This window comes from Phyllobates terribilis, unplaced genomic scaffold, assembly GCF_046119375.1.
Source record: "Phyllobates terribilis strain yellow unplaced genomic scaffold, ASM4611937v1 Scaffold_4__5_contigs__length_816908805, whole genome shotgun sequence".
NCBI classification, from domain to species: Eukaryota; Metazoa; Chordata; class Amphibia; order Anura; family Dendrobatidae; genus Phyllobates; species Phyllobates terribilis.
In genome coordinates this window covers 558,096,948-558,113,582 of record NW_027362764.1, presented here as the reverse complement: position 1 = coordinate 558,113,582, position 16,635 = coordinate 558,096,948, and the positions used below count along the sequence as shown (strand labels likewise).

At 44.8% G+C, this 16,635-nt stretch overlaps 1 protein-coding gene across 4 annotated transcripts in view; it reads left to right on the top strand.

Annotated features, from left to right (window-relative positions):
• The window catches only part of LDLRAD4 (low density lipoprotein receptor class A domain containing 4), a 308,015-nt gene that overhangs the window by 210,140 nt on the left and 81,240 nt on the right, over nucleotides 1-16,635 (top strand). Inside the window, exon 1 of one of the 4 annotated variants that reach the window (XM_073678981.1) lies at nucleotides 10,152-10,297. The exons of the other annotated variants lie outside the window; for them this stretch is intronic. Within the exon in view, the coding sequence (XP_073535082.1) occupies nucleotides 10,279-10,297 (19 nt within the window). The 5' untranslated portion in view covers nucleotides 10,152-10,278. Of the gene's footprint in view, nucleotides 1-10,151; nucleotides 10,298-16,635 lie in introns of those variants that run through there. 4 annotated transcript variants of the gene reach the window in all.

Sequence of the window (16,635 nt, the reverse complement as noted above, 5' to 3'; positions counted from 1 at the left end):
TCTAAGCCTGGCAATGAGCAAATGTTCTTCTTTTGGAAAAAGCTGTTGGCATGTTTACAAAGATGTTGTGCCTGGTGTCTTCACATGTTGGTGGAGGTGGAATATGTATACTACATCGGTATATTTAATACTGGAAGTATTTGATGTGGTTATATCATAATGTATCTTGGTACAGGTGAATTGCACGTATAGATTGCGGGTTTGTGCCTTTTTTTGTATTTGTCATCATTTCTCGTTAGAGGAACAAACTACTGCCCTGTTTCTCCCCCATGCTGTATACTGAAGCGCTGCTAGTTTATCACAAGTATTAAATGAATTGGTCGCACAGAGCAGATTTATCATTCTAAACTACAAAGACCTTAACAATAAGCCAGTAAGTGTTTTCTACTATCTGCCACAAATATGCTGATGCAATAAGGGCGGGTTTAACTGTTTACCTAATTTTGCTGTCAATATTAAAGAAGCGCTCCTCCCTTCAAAATTTTTATCCTAATAATGTATTGCAATAATCATATTATATGGCAATGTGTATTTACAATTGCTAATTTCAGCAGCAGAAGGGAAGGAAGGGAGACACAGATTCTCTACTTCGTGGGTAGGCGGAGCCCCATAGGATAGTCACCTCAGATTGGAAAAAGACGACCGGCCACTCCAGTATATAGGCTCCTCCTACTCCCATGTTCATCAATCTTTTTATCTGAGGTCTCAGAGGATAGTCGCTGCTTCGGCAGCTCCTCAGAAGAGTTGTTATTTTATATCCAGCGAGTCCTGGACCCCCCGTGGTCTAGAGGTCTCTGACCCTCCCCTGGCAGCTCTGTGTACCCCTTGAGGAGGTTCCCACTTATGCCTGCCGGCCCCGGGGGATACAGGGCGCTCCCTGGCGGAGGCGCACACCACACATCTGAGAGCGTCCCTGCGTGCTCCGCCATAGGGGGGAGCAAAGGGCCATGGCGCCACACATCCCTGAGGATCCCTGTGGCGTTCAGCCGGGTAAGTGCTCTTTGATCTAAAGAGTATCTTTGACGGCTACGGCAAGTGTACTGCCTGTGTGTTTCTTGTCTATTTCAGATGCTGCCTTGACTGGGGAGCAGAGACAGAGGCCAGTAATTTTTATTTTTATTTGCGCATGCTTTTTCGTTTTTGCTTCCTGTCTTCATTGAGGCAGGAAGCTCCCTGTATTGGCGTGCGTTTTCTTGCTTTTATTGACTTGCTTCCTGCCTTCATGGAGGTAGGAAGTTTTCTGCCCTCATTTTTGTTGTTTGAATAAGGCGGGGGGCGTGGCCTAGCGGGCGCGTGGCTTCCTGCCGTCATTACTTAGGCAGGAAGCGCTTGGTTGAGCGTGCGCTGGCGGTCCCTGCTTCTCCCTCCGGCGTCCAGCGGCGCCTCCTGCTCTCTACTCCCCGTCCGTCCACACACTTAGGAGGAGCGGTCGCCGCAGTACCGGTGAGTCCCCTCTGCCTCTGGCAGGGGTTCTTTGTCAGTGCTGTCTCTCCAGGCTACCTATTAGGAGTCCTCAGGAGCACTGCCGCTTTCTCTCCTAAAGCTATTTACTTCACTGACCTTTTAGGCTGTGTAGTATTATCGTTGCTGTGATGTTAACCCCTTCTGAAAAAGTGGAACTTTAGGAGAAACACATGGTGTTTAAGGGAGTTTCCCCCTATTGATTTTTTGCTCGCCATTTCTGGGGTAGCTCTTTTCTAAGGGTGAGCTTTAACCCTTCAGAGCCTGTCGCATATATATATAAAAAAAAAAAAAATGAGTTTTGAAAACAGGCTGTGGAGCTTTCACACTTTTTTGCCATCCTGGTTGTACATCCTGGCATCTGGTGTGGGTGGCATGTCGGATCAGGGGCCTGGGAGTGCGGATCGGTCTCCTGATCCGTTTCAGGTTCAGTCGCACGCCTCTGATACACTCAGGCCTTCTACTACATCAAGTTCAACGCTCAGTGATGTTAAGGTGGAGGCGCTCACTCGCTCCATTGATAGTCTCTCTAGTCTCCTGGGACAGTGGGTGTCAGCTAGATCACACCCAATACCACGAGGTAAAAAGCGCCGCAAGACTATGGTGGCGTTGTCTCCCTCGCAGAGCGCATCAGAGGCTTCGGATTCACCAACAGATTCAGTTGATGAAATTTCTGAGTCCGAAGAGGAGGATCAACAGGATCGCTCTGTTTCTCTTTCTGGTCGCGTAGATGGGCTTATTAAGCACATGCGGGAAGTATTAGAGCTGTCTGAAGAGCCGACAAGACCATCTAGGTCGGGCCGTCTGTATCAGAAGACGCGCCGTGTTCGTTCTACATTACCTGCGCATGAGGAACTTAACGAAGCGGTGGAGAAGGAGCGTCAGTGTCTGGATAAACGCTTCCGAGGAACGCGTTTTTTTGATGCCCTATATCCCTGTGCCAAGGAGATGGTTACTAATTGGGTTCCCTCTCCTGAGGTGGATATATCTCTGTCTCAGCTGACCAAGTCTTCCCTGCTTCCTGTTAAAGGGAGAGGCAATCTTCAGGATCCTTTGGACAGAAGATCGGAGTCAGCGCTGAAATCCATTTATGAAGCCGCGGGTCATAGTTTCCGAGCGGCCTTGGGGGCCATGTGGGCCGGTGAGGCTTTTCTGCGGTGGTTGGATCAGCTGCGTGCGGCGTGGCAGGATGGACTTCGCGTTCAGAAGTGGAAAAGCTTTTTCAGCGAATGGCAGAGATGCAGTACTGGACACTGCTTCAATTCTGTCCAGGGCTCAGGCTTCGGCAGTCACGATTAGAAGAGCTCTGTGGCTTAAACAGTGGACCGGGGATGCAGTATCCAAACAGGGATTGCTTAGTCTGGCATATAAGGGCGGTCAGCTCTTTGGTTCAGATCTTTCGGAACTAATTGCCAAAGCTAAAGCTAAGGATGTTACTCTGCCTGGGAAAAAGGCAGTGGCATCCACATCTAGCAGGACAGGGCCCGGCAGAGGTCTTCGGTCCTTTCGGGCCAGGGGACGATTCAGTCAGCCTTCTTGGAGATTGGGTCGTCCCTCATCCTCCGGCAGATCCGCCCAGAAATCTTGTACTCCTTGGAAGCAACGGTCCCGTCAGGACAGACGGGAGGTTGATAAAAAGTCCGCTAAGGCTGACTGACGCCAGGGATCCCCCCGAGGGCTCTCGGGTGGGAGGTCGTCTGCTACAATTCGGGTCGATCTGGGCATCCCACATAGCAGACGCCTGGGTGACACGGGTTATGTCGGCAGGCTATTTCATAGTTTAATTCGCTGCCTCCAGACAGGTTTCGTCTGACGGGCATTCCGTCCGTGCCAAGACTGGCTGCCGCACTGTTTCAGGAGGTGGACTCTCTCCTACAGCAGGGTGTGGTGGTTCAGGTTCCTCTGGAAGACCAGGGAAAGGGTTTTTATTCCAACCTTTTTGTGGTCCCCAAAAAGGAGGACAAGTTTCGTCCGGTGCTGGATCTCAGGGATTTGAATATTTACGTCCGGACACGGAAGTTCCGCATGTTGTCTCTCCGATCGGTGATAGCGACCCTGTCGCAGTACGATTTCTTGGTGTCCATAGACATCCGCGACGCCTATTTGCATATCCCGATCGGCAGGGCTCACAAACGTTTCTTGCGTTTCGCTATAGGTCAAACCCATTACCAGTTTGTGGCCCTGCCTTTCGGGTTGGCCTCGGCTCCCAGGGTTTTTACAAAAATTCTGGCTCCTCTCATGGCGCTTCTTCGAAGACGGGGGTTACGATCCTCCCCTACCTGGACGACCTGTTCATAGTGTCACCCACAGCGGAGGAGGCAATAGCGGCTCGCGATCTCTCCCTTCAGTACCTGATGGACTTCGGGTGGCTGATCAATTGGAAGAAATAGTCATTGGAGCCAGCACAGTCCATTCTTTTCCTGGGGATGCAGTTCGATACTGTTCGGGTAGTTGTGTCCCTGCCTCCTGTCAAACAGACGAACCTTCGTCTTCTGGTCCAGGCTATGAGGTCGGCGCTGTCAATGTCCCTTCGGGAATGCATGCGCCTTCTGGGTCAAATGGTGGCAACTATGGAAGCAGTACCATTTGCACAATTTCATTCCTGGGATCTCCAGAGCCTTATTCTGACCCATTGGGATCGATCGCTAACTTCTCTGGATCGCTCGGTCATTATCTCCCGCAGGGTGCGAGAATCTCTTGGATGGTGGTTACGTCCGGAGACTCTATCCGTGGGGAAATCCTTCCTTCCTCCGAGATGGTCGGTGGTGACAACCGATGCCAGCCGGACAGGCTGGGGGGGGGGGGGGGGGGGAGTTTAGAACGACCTCTGGATTCAGGGAGTCTGGTCGCCAAAGGAGTCTCTCCCGATCAACATTTTGGAGTTGAGAGCAATATTTCTCTGCCTCAAACATTGGACGGTCTTATTGAGCGGTCTACCAGTCCGGATCCAGTCGGACAACGCTACGGCTGTCGCGTACATCAACCACCAAGGCGGGACGAGGAGTTCCAGTCTCATGTCGGAGGTCTCTCGGATCCTGGTCTGGGCCGAGTCCAAAGTTCCAGCAATCTCTGCAATTCACATTCCAGGGGTGTTGAATATCTCGGCGGACTTCCTCAGTCGCGAGCAAGTGGACCCTGGGGAATGGAGTCTCCATCCAGAAGTGTTTTTTCTGCTGTGTTCCCGTTGGGGGACTCCTCAGGTGGACTTGATGGCATCCAGGCTGAACGCCAGGGTTCCGACGTTCATGTCCAGGTACAGGGACCCGGTGGCGGTGGATGCTCTAGTGGGCCCGTGGGGTCAGTTCAAGCTGATCTATGCGTTTCCGCCGATATCCTTACTACCTCTGGTGATCCGACGGATCAAACTCGAAAGGGTATCAATAATTCTGATAGCACCAGACTGGCCGCGGAGGACATGGTATTCGACGCTGGTGTCTCTTCAGGCGGCACCTTTGTTTCCGCTGCCCATTCGCCCGTACTTGCTCACTCAGGGGCCCATTCGTCATCCGGACCTGAGGTCCCTTCGTTTGACTGCGTGGCTCTTGAGACCGAGATCTTGACCCGTCGCGGTTTTTCGCCCGAGATCATTGCTACCTTACGGGCGGCCCGGACTCCAGCTACGTCCAGGATTTTTCACAGAACTTGGGAGTCTTTCTATTCATTGTGTTCTGGATCCTCAAGAAACCCGAGGGTTTTTTCCATCCCCAACTTCTTGGCCTTTCTGCAATCTAGTCTAGCCAGGGGTTTGGCAGTTAGTACGGTGCGGGGACAGATATCTGCTCTTTCCGCACTTTTTCGGAAGGCTATTTCCTCTCGCAGGGATGTGCGCTCTTTTTTTCGCGGAGTCGCACGTCCGTTTCCGCCACGGAGGGCAGTTGTGGCTCCATGGCGGCTTAATCTAGTCCTGGAAGCCCTTCAGCATAGGCCTTTTGAGCCTATGGATTCTGCTAAACTTTCACTACTTTCTTGGAAGGTGGCCTTCTTGGTGGCAGTCACCTCTTTGAGAAGGGTATCGGAATTGGCAGCACTTTCTTGCTCGCCTCCTTTTCTGGAATTTTTTCCGGATCGCGTGGTGCTTCGTATTAGTGAAGATTTTTTGCCTAAGGTAGTGTCACAATTCCACATTAATCAGGACATTGTGTTGCCTTCTCTTTATCCAGGACCTAAGAATCCAGGGGAGCGAGCCTTGCACTCGTTGGACTTAGTGCGGGCATTGAAGTTCTATCTTACGATCACCCAAGGTTTTCGGAAGTCGGACTCTCTTTTTATAATTCCGGCAGGTCGTCGGCATGGTCAACGTGCTTCCAAAGACACGATAGCTCGGTGGATCCGTTCAGCTATCCTGGAAGCGTACCGGCTCAAGGGCGAGCCTTGTCCGGTTAAAGTTAAAGCTCATTCCACGAGAGCCCTTCTACCCAGCTATTTCTTCTGTTTTCCATTAGGTCTGTGGCATCACGTGATTAAAAACTGACCAGCTGAATCCTTCTAAGCTCTATGTAGAAACAAGAGGTCAATTTTTCCCTGCATCAGTTAAGTTATTGCAAAAGTCCCTGGCAGGGGGAGGAGGAGCAGCTGGGTCAGGAGTTGAAGAGGGGAATGATTCATGCTGGGAAGAAACTTCATGTTCCTACATAGAGCAGAGAAAAGAGAAGAATTAGCTGGGTAGAAAGGTAAAATGAGCAACGAAGTACACAGTGCTATATAATATTATTGCAATATATTAAGGGGATAAAACTTTGGGAGTGTTTCTTTAAAAATTCAAAGTGGAATTTATTTTAACACTGCCATAATCGTAGGTTAGGCCATAATGCCAAACAACCATTGTTTAGCAGTAAATCTAGCAGCAACGCCAAGGGCTATAGTTCACCATTCTATCTTATCAGTTCAGTGTGATTGATTGGCATTTTAGTCAGACCTTACATAACTTTCCTGGGAAGAAGGCTGACTTTTTATGCTTAGTAAGTCTAAAGTAGCAAGTCGCTTAATACCTACCTGACTGATTAGCAGCAGATCCAGTTTGGAAGTGGTGATATAGTTGTGGTCTGCCCATTGCATGCTTATCTTTGAAAGGTGTGATGTTGTGCATTATAATATGTGTGAAAGGAAACATTACCAGATGGATCAGCAAATATTATTGTTGATTCATTTCAGAAAGGTTAGGCGGCACAGAAATGGGTAATCACAACCTGCCTGTCTGCCAGCTAGGTGAGACAGCCTTCACACGCACTCAGAAGAGCTTGGACAGTGTTAAAACTGAATGAAGCAGTGTTAAATCCAGAGAATAAATTCTGGCACAAGCAGGTGACAGTTTTTCTGGCTGCAAATAATCCAGGCTGCTTTTAGCAGGTAACAATTTACTTGATGTGTGTATATATTTTATGCGCTGGCACCAGGACTCTCATTTTTACATGATTAGGCCATTTGTCCGATTGATGGTGCTAGATTTCCTTGTGAATGTTCTATACTTAGTCGGAGCTAAAGAATCCTGGAGCTTTGTACGTTACTATTGGTGGCACTACTGACTGGGTACAAGGGATCAATCAAGAGATCACAAACTGTTTAGCATTTCTTTGGTTTACATTGACCCCTCGTTGGAATACTTAGTTAATTATTGGTCCGTTCTAGCTGCAACACATTGCCTAGCTGGATACTTGTTGCCCCCATCCCTCCATATCTGCATGAGGCTATGTGCCTACGAGGCAGAAATGCTGCATATTTTTTCCGCTTCTCCCTGGCAGGAAAAACGCATGCGGATTTTACATGCATTTTTCCCGCCAGGTAGAAGTTTATGCATGCATTTCTGCATGCAGGTTATCAAGCGCTTTTCCAAGTGATTTTAGCATCACTTGGAAAGTGCTTGACAACTTGTTAACACTATATAAATCCATGCAACCGGCATGGATTTATACAGTGTGACCAAGTAATGGTTAAAAGTAAAGAATAAGAATGGTAAAAAATAAAGATAATGCTTACCTTCTGATGGCCCCCGGTGTTTTCTCCGCTGCGTCCGGTCTGTTGTATGGGTCGCGGTGGTGTGAAGGACCTGCCGTGACGTCATTGAGTCATGTGACAGGTCACACCGCCGACGTCAGCTGTTGTGCGACCTGTCACATGACTCAATGACGTCACGGCAGGTCCTTCACACCACCGCGACCCATACAACAGACCGGACGCGGCGGAGAAAACACCGGGGGCCATCGGAAGGTAAGCATTATCTTTATTTTTTATTTTAAATTCTTTTTTTTAACAGGTACCATGGTACCCGGGTCTGGATGAGTCTCCTCTTCTCCAGGCCTGGGTACCATCCGCACATTAGAATCACTTAATATCCGTGTGTGCAAATGTGCTGACACGGATATTAAGCGTTTCAATGCAAGTCAATGGCGGCAATTACGCTGTGTCCGCAAAATTAATGGACATAATGCGTATTTTTCCGCAATGATAATCCGCAGCGTAAATTTACGCAGCATGTGCACAGCACATGTGGATTATCATTGGGGACCATGGGGCACGTATTACTAAGCGTTTAAGCGTTTTCACTGCGGAAATTCCGCGGCAAAAACGCTTGAAAAACACCGTGGGCACGCAGCCTTAATAGCAAGAGAAAAAGAGAAACTTGCAACATCAGTACATTTTTTATCTGGCTGGCAAATCCTTGCTATTGATGCATATATACATGTGCTATATTTTTCGATGTCTCCTGCAAGTTTGCGATATAGTGTGTATGTATATACATACACATACACACTAAAAGCACAATTCATTGGACTGTCTGACTTTCTGGGAAATATCAGTGAGCCTCATAATTGACTTATTACTCTGACATAAGCAACACAGGCGATGACATGAACATGGCGTTATTTTACAAATGATGATACATTTTCTTGTTCTTAGTCTTCAGAGTATTGCATTGGTTGGAGAAGCAGTTCACAAATACTAATGAGCTGCAATTTCCCATTATGCATAGCATACTCCTCCTCTGCCTTCTCACATGGCATTTCTGAATGGGTTTTCTCGAAATAAATTACAAGCTCAAAGCCCTTGATTGCTTATTTCATGATTCTTGTGTACCATCTGTTTAGGAAATGATGGTAGGGTGAATACTCCCTGTTGGGATTACCACCCACCTCAATAATGCACAGGTCCCCAACTGTAGGGTGTAAAACACTTTAAAATACCACATCTTTCACTGAACCACAATGATTAAAAGAAAATGTGATTGATATATTTTATATAGTTTTTACTCTAGTTGGAACTCCTAGTAATACATAGTTTTCTCTAGTACATTATAGTAATGCTGGTTGCCACCTTAAAAGAATAATTTCTGAAGAACCAGGGAATTGTGCAAAAAGTCACTAACTAGTATTGGCCAAGGTATTTAGATACATGTTTATGCCCCATGCTGAGGGCCCATGACAATCATGGCTTCTAAGCCTGTAGGAACTAATGCTCTATTCTTAATTACATCCATTGTGTTAACATAGGTTTATCAGAATTTAAGACTTTTAATAATTTACAGTGCGTCTCGTGTAAATATCCATTTCCCTACTACACAGATTTGGTGATTTGGTTCTCTATTGTACTTTCTATGTATGACAGTCTTACTTTTTTCTGAAAAAAAAAAAAAAATCAAGAGTTTCTTGAACCAGCAGAACTAGAAACTGGGGCTTAAAATCCTCATGAGTTATTTTGACACTAGAGGTAGAAAAAAATGTTGCCCTCTAAGGTATTCACATTAATTACTGGTCATTTGTAATCCACGAGTTAAATTTAATTTAACTTTCTTTTCCAGCTTTTGGAAGAAACTGGTGTGACTTATTTTCACTTAATTCGCTAAACTGCAATATTTATTACCGATAATTTACTGTGTTGTGGAAGTTAAGGAAATAAGCCACCATGTCTGTTTTGTAGACCCAAACCACTGAATGTTCCTTTATTCTGCCACTTTGTAGAATGTGATATTGCTGTGGTGACCTAGCGGGTGGGAGAAGTTCAGTGTTGCCGATCTCTAGATTTAGGTTTCATTACTTATCAGGCTGAATATTTTAGCTTGTGAGTAAATTGCCCAACACAAAAACAAATTACTTTTTAGATGTGAATATTCAAAGCTATTTGGCAATGTATAATTTTGTGCTTAATCTCCACACAGTGAGTTGGGCAAGAAACATCAATTTAAAATAGTGCAGACCTCTGCATTCAAAAAAGCACCCAATCGTAAGAATATATAATGTTGAATAAAATTTTTGCCCTTTTAATTGTAATTTGAGCACTTGTAGAACATGAGAGCAGGATTTTCAGTTTATTTCATTTAGCGGGACAATGTAACACATGTAGCATGTAATAGATCTGTAAAGCAGAGACATGGGCTCATGTTTAAAGCGAACCTGTCAGCAGGATTGTGCTCAGGAAACTACATACACTGTCAGCTGGGCGCCGTTACAACGATACCTTGGTTGATTAAATCCATCCTGTGGTTCTTGTGTAATCTTTACTTTCAGTTTGGAGATAATATGCTTGTGCTTTGGGGCGGCCTGTGTAGGGCGCTCTATCTGGTGCTCTGCTTACAGATTCATCTGTATGCTCTTATGACAAGTCACTGATCGTTCACTGACCTGCCTCCTATTTTACCTAACCCTGCACTACAAGATACATTATGTAAGACAGGAGGAAGGTCAGTGAACACAGTGAGCTGTCATTAGAGCATACAGATGAATATGTACGCAGAGCACCAGATAAAGCACCCCCCACAGGCCGTGCCGGAGCATGAGCATCTCATTATCTCCAAACTGAAAGTAAAGATTACACAAGAATCGCAGCATGGATTTCATCAACCAAGGTATCATTTAAATCAGTGTAATGTCGCCCACCTGACAGTGTATGTAGTTTTCTGAGGACAATCCTGCTGACAGGTGTGCTTTAAAGTATATAGCATTAAGGTATTAATCTGGCCAAAAGTTGGAACTTGTGACAATTGCAGAGGTATGCTTTCTCCCAGTAACAGGAATGGCTACAGAACCCAAATTACATTATTCTGATTGAGATATTTTTTGGGTTTAAGTTACTCACTTTCTAAACTCATTGCGACTGATGTATGGGCTGAATATATTACATTTATAAGGACCCATTGAATGGAAATAACATATATCCTAGAATTATTGGCAGAGTAACAGACATGGATATTAAGTTTCCACAACAAACGACTAATTTGCCAGCTTGCTTTTGAAATAACTTTTTTATATACTAGCGACAATCATCTGTTATCTACAGTGGAAGCCACCGCGCCAATGAAAATCAAGGGCTTTCCTTGTAACAAATGTAGAAGCATGGCCTACCAGAATAGGTGACTCTAATAAAGCAACTCTCAATTCTGATACATAAAGGACTACTCAAATGAGACCCCCTTCTGACTTTTTTTTTAAATTTTTTTAGTAGGGGTTTATATTAATCTAGTCATAATGTCTGCAAATTCCAATACTATCCAAACAATGCCCAAACTTCCATACTTTCCTTGAAAATCCTGCCAGGAGTGAGATGGGGAAGGAACGTCATGATCATACCGATAGTTCCAGTAAACACTCTTGAGACCTGGATATAGCTGTAAGTAGTGAATATTCATGTATTGCAGGATTTGTCTCACATTGGCCATATACATGGTACTACAAGTATTCACACAGAGGAGTAGGACTTCCTGGGCTCCTACTGTCATCTATCATCATTACTTGGATATCAGATAATCTTCATTTCTGAACTGCGTAGATCAGAATTAATAGAAAGCAACCAATTTGCCACCACGAAAGATGATTAGCTAATGGTAGCTTTTCTTAAAGCGTTCTTTATTGAGCCTTTTAAAGCATAAAATATTCAGCAGGGAATAATGTAATTGACTGTTAATTGTAAGAATTAATTATGAATTGAAATGTATATTTAAAAGCAGAACCATAAATCCATGCTTAGTTGTGAGAATATCCTACCGAAACCAGAAAAACTGTGGGGAGTAAAAAATCAATCCAGCATAATGTATGTTGTGACATGTCATGCCTGTATAAACATGGCTCTTTTCAGAGTCCCATGGTGTCAAAATTTCCGTCAAGATATCAATAAAATCTACATATTTTTTTTCTAAAAAAAAAAAGTTTTAATGTAACGTTCAGAACTAATGCTTTTTTCATGATTAAATACCAGGCAAGGAAAAATGCTAATTTAGTTATTTTTTTAATGTTTAAACACGTATTTCACTACAAAAATTGTATCACTTAGCTATAATGGAATACATTGAATTTTTTCTATTTATTTTGCAGCGCTGAGAATCCCCCCCCCCCCATGTGCTCACCCACCTATCTACTCTTTCCCCCATGTGCTGACCTCTCCCGTCTGTGCTCTCTTCTTTGACCTGTCTACCCCATGTGCTATCCCCCTTGTCTGCTGTCTCTCCTTCCTGTGCTGTGCTGTCCCGTTTGAGCGCTCTCCCCTTCGTGCAGGCAGATAGCGGCAATCATATTAAAACTGAACATGCGCTTCTCCTGTACAAAGATGACGGTGTTCAGTGAGTCATTTGGCTGATCCCGACAGCGTGTTAGCGATAGTGTTCCTCTGGTGGTACCGTGCAAGAGGCTGGCTCCACCAGCGGTTTCCATATTGAGACACCCATCACTTGGGTGTCCCAATATGGCGGTCGACTAACTTCTGCCGCTTGGAATTCTGGGATCCGGACAAAACCGAATGTGAAGACATTACAAGGTAAGTATATATTAGATTAGAAGCATATACACTTGCATCTCACCAAATTAGAATATCATCAAAAAGTTAATTTATTTCAGTTCTTCATTACAAAGTGAAACTCGTATATTATATAAAGTCATTACAAACAGAGTGATCTACTTCAAGTGTTTATTTCTGTTAATGTTGATGATTATGGCTTACAGCCAATGAAAACGCAAAATTCATTATCTCAGTAAATTAGAATACGTTCTAATAGCTTGAGAAACGTTTTTAAAATCTGAAATTTTTGCCTACTGAAATGTATGTTCAGTAAATGCACTCAATACTAGGTCGGGGCTCCTTTTGCATCAATTACTTCATCAATGCGGCGTGGCATGGAGGCGATCAGCCTGTGGCACTGCTGAGGTGTTATGGAAGCCCAGATTCCTTTGATAGCAGCCTTCAGCTCGTCTGCATTGTTGGGTCTGGTGTCTCTCATCTTCCTCTTGACAATACCCCATAGATTCTCTATGGGGTTAAGGTCAGGCGAGTTTGCTGACCAATCAAGCACAGTGATACTGTTATTTTTTAAACCAGGTATTGGTACTTTTGGCAGTGTGGACAGGTGCCAAGTCCTGCTGGAGAATTAAATTTCCATCTTCAAAAAGCTTGTCGGCAGAGGGAAGCATGAAGTGAAGGTCTTGATACTATACAGTGGACCTACACCAGCAGATGACATGGCTCCCCAAACCATCACTGATTGTGAAAACTTCACACTAGCCCTCAAGCAGCTTGGGTTGTGTGCCTCTCCACTCTTCCTCCAGATTCTGGGACCTTGATTTCCAAATGTAGTGCAAAATTTACTTTGTATTTACTTAGTGTCAATGATTCAATGACTGCCTTCTGGACATCTGTCAAGTCAGCAGTCTTCCCCATGATTGTGGAGCCTACTGAAACAGACTAAGAGACCTTTTTAAACGCGTAGGAAGCCTTTGCAGGTTTATTTTTTAATTATTCTAATTTACTGAGATAATGACTTTTGTGTTTTCATTAGCTGTAAGCCATAATCATCAACATTAACAGAAATAAACACTTGAAATACATCACTGTTTGTAATGACTCTATATAATGAGTTTCACTTTTTGTATTGAACTGAAATAAATTTTTGATAATCTAATTTAGTGAGATGCAAATCTCACACATGCATGTTGTTATGTTCTGCTACCAAAGCTAAGGAAAGAGAGGAGATCTGTCCCTACTATAGGACTCAGCTGAATCCCTACGATGTAACAGGGAACCTGATCCTGCAATCAGACCTGCTAAAGTCCTAATCTAGTCTGTACGGAGACCTATAGATGTGGGGAGGGAATCCCTACAAGTACTAAGGACTGGGAGGAATATGGGACACCTCCTAACAGAAATAGTAGCAGACAGACGAACAAACAAAATAGATAGAACATAGAGGTCCGTAGACCAAGCAAACTAACAGAGTTAGATACAGAGCACAGGCTAGCTAGAAAGTAGATATACAATGAAGTCCAGCAAAGCCAGAAGGGCGGAGCAGGATTAAATAGGCCAACAAGGTCATGTGACCAGCAAAGGAAAAAAAACCTAACAGCAAGGTTCTAACAGTACCCCCCCTTCTAAGAGGATCCTCCGGATCCCCTAGGACCAGGCTTATCAGGAAATCTCCTGTGAAACGCTCTGATAAGTCTGGACGCGGAAACATCATCTGACCTCACCCAAGAGTTATCCTCGGGTCCGAAACCTTTCCAGGCCACAAGATACTGCAAACTACCTCTATACCGTCTAGAGTCAAGGATGCGAGAAATTTCATATTCCCCGTCCTCCACCACCGGAGGAACAGAGGCAGAGGCGTCACCATCCGACACAACAGCTTTTTTTAACAGAGAGACATGAAAGACCGGATTAATTCTCCAGGAGGTAGGAACCTCCAACCTAACAGCAGATTGGTTGACAACCTGAAGCACCTTAAAGGGCCCTACAAACTTGGGACCCAATTTCTTAGAAGGAATCCTCAACCGCAGATTCCTAGAGGACAACCAAACCATGTCACCAACAGCGAACAAAACCTCCTGTCGTTTCCTATCAAAGTAGTCTTTAGATTTTCTGTTGGCCTCCTGAAGATTACCACGCACATCCGTCCAAACTCTTTCCAAATCACCGGAAAAATTCTCCTCCTCAGGCACGGCAGATCCCAACTTGGAGAACGACCCAAACGACGGATGTCTCCCAGAACAACAAAAAAAAGGCGAACAACCAGCAGAAGAAGATGTATGATTGTTCAGAGCAAATTCGGCAAGTGGCAGAAACTCAGACCACCCCTCTTGATTGTCTGCCACAAAACAACGCAAGAACTGCTCAACATCCTGGTTTTTCCTTTCTGTCTGGCCATTAGATTCAGGATGATATCCGGACGAAAACGACAAATGAATTCCCAACCTGTCACAAAAGGAACGCCAAAAACGAGCCACGAACTGAGGACCCCTATCAGAAACAATGTCAGTAGGAACGCCATGAAGTCTGACAATTTCCTTGACAAAGGCCTTAGCGAGAGTTTTAGCGCAGGGCAGTTTGACGAAGGGAACCAAGTGACACATCTTGCTAAAACGGTCCACGACCACCCAGATGACAGTAAAACCCTCAGAGGGGGGAAGGTCAGTTATAAAGTCCATAGCCAAATGTGTCCAAGGAGCACTGGGGACCTCCAAAGGACAAAGCAACCCCGCAGCAGGAGTATGTGAGGACTTAGATCTAGCACATATAGTACATTGGCGCACCCACTTAATGACTTCCTTCTGCCATCCAGGCCACCAAAAACTGCGACCCACCAGTCTCTTGGTCTCAGAGATTCCGGGATGACCTGCCAACCGAGATTCGTGACACTCAACAAACAAATCTCTCCTAAAGGTCCCAGGCACAAACAACCTCCCATGAGGAGTGTTAGATGGGGCATTCTCCTGAGCTTTAAGAATCTCATCTTCCAAAACGGAGTCTAAAGCAGCTATCACAACACCTTCTTGTAAAATGTTTTCCTCTTTCTCAGCACCGACTATGGGAGAAAAACTGCGAGACAAGGCATCCGCCTTAACATTCTTAGTACCAGGGATGTAAGTAACGGAGAAATTAAACCGCGAGAAAAACAGTGCCCACCTAGCCTGACGGGCATTCAGGCGCTTGGCAGCATCAAGATATATCAGATTTTTATGATCCGTAAGAACCTGAACGGGATATTCCGCACCTTCCAAGAAGTGGCGCCAGTGTTCAAATGCGAGTTTAATAGCCAATAATTCCCGATTACCAATATCGTAATTCAATTCAGTCTCCGAAAATTTTTTTGAAAAAAAGGCACAGGGATGTAATCCATCCCAGTTATCCTGAGACAATACTGCGCCAACCCCCACAGAGGAAGCATCAACCTCAACCAAAAACGGCCTAGTAACATCAGGCTGCATAAGGATGGGAGCAGAGGTGAACCTCTCTTTGAGATACACAAAAGCTTCAATGGCCTCAGAAGACCACTGAACCGCATCAGCACCTTTCCTGGTGAGATCAGTCAGAGGTTTGACAATACTAGAAAAAATTTTTATGAATTTTCTATAGTAATTGGCGAAACCCAAAAACCTCTGTATCGATTTCAAACCAATAGGCCTAGGCCATTCCTGCACAGCCTGAACCTTAACCGGATCCATCTCAAAACCTTTGCTGGAGATAATGTAGCCCAAAAAACTAATTCTCTGTACAGCGAACTCACATTTCTCCAGCTTAGCAAAAAGCAAATTGTCCATTAATAACTGTAATAGCTCACGCACGCTCCGCCAATGAGACTCCAGATCTGGCGAATAAATCAAAATGTCATCCAAATACACAACCACATTTTTACCGATCAAAGGTCTAAGGATGTCATTAATCAGATTCTGAAAAAATGCAGGAGCATTAGTAAGACCAAAAGGCATAACCAGATTCTCAAAATGACCCACAGGAGTGTTAAAAGCAGTCTTCCATTCATCACCCTCCTTCATGCGCAACAGATTGTATGCCCCCTTAAGGTCAATTTTAGAGAACCACTTGGCCCCCAATAACTGGTTAAACAGATCAGGAATCAATGGCAGTGGGTAAGGATTGCGTACCGTAATTTTGTTAATCTCACGAAAATCCAGACAAGGACGTAAACCGCCGTCCTTTTTTTTTTACAAAAAAAAATCCAACCGCCACAGGAGACTTAGAGGGCCTAATGTGACCGGCGGCCAAGCTTGTCTGTATGTATTCCTCCAAAGCCTTCCTCTCAGGAATAGTAAGGTTAAATAAACGACTCTTAGGAAGAGTCGCTCCAGGGACAAATTCAATAGAACAATCATAGTCTCTATGGGGAGGCAAAACCTGCGATTCTTTCTCAGAAAAAACTCTCCAAAAATCCTGAATAGGAACAGGCAATTCTCCCCTATCCAAAGCTGC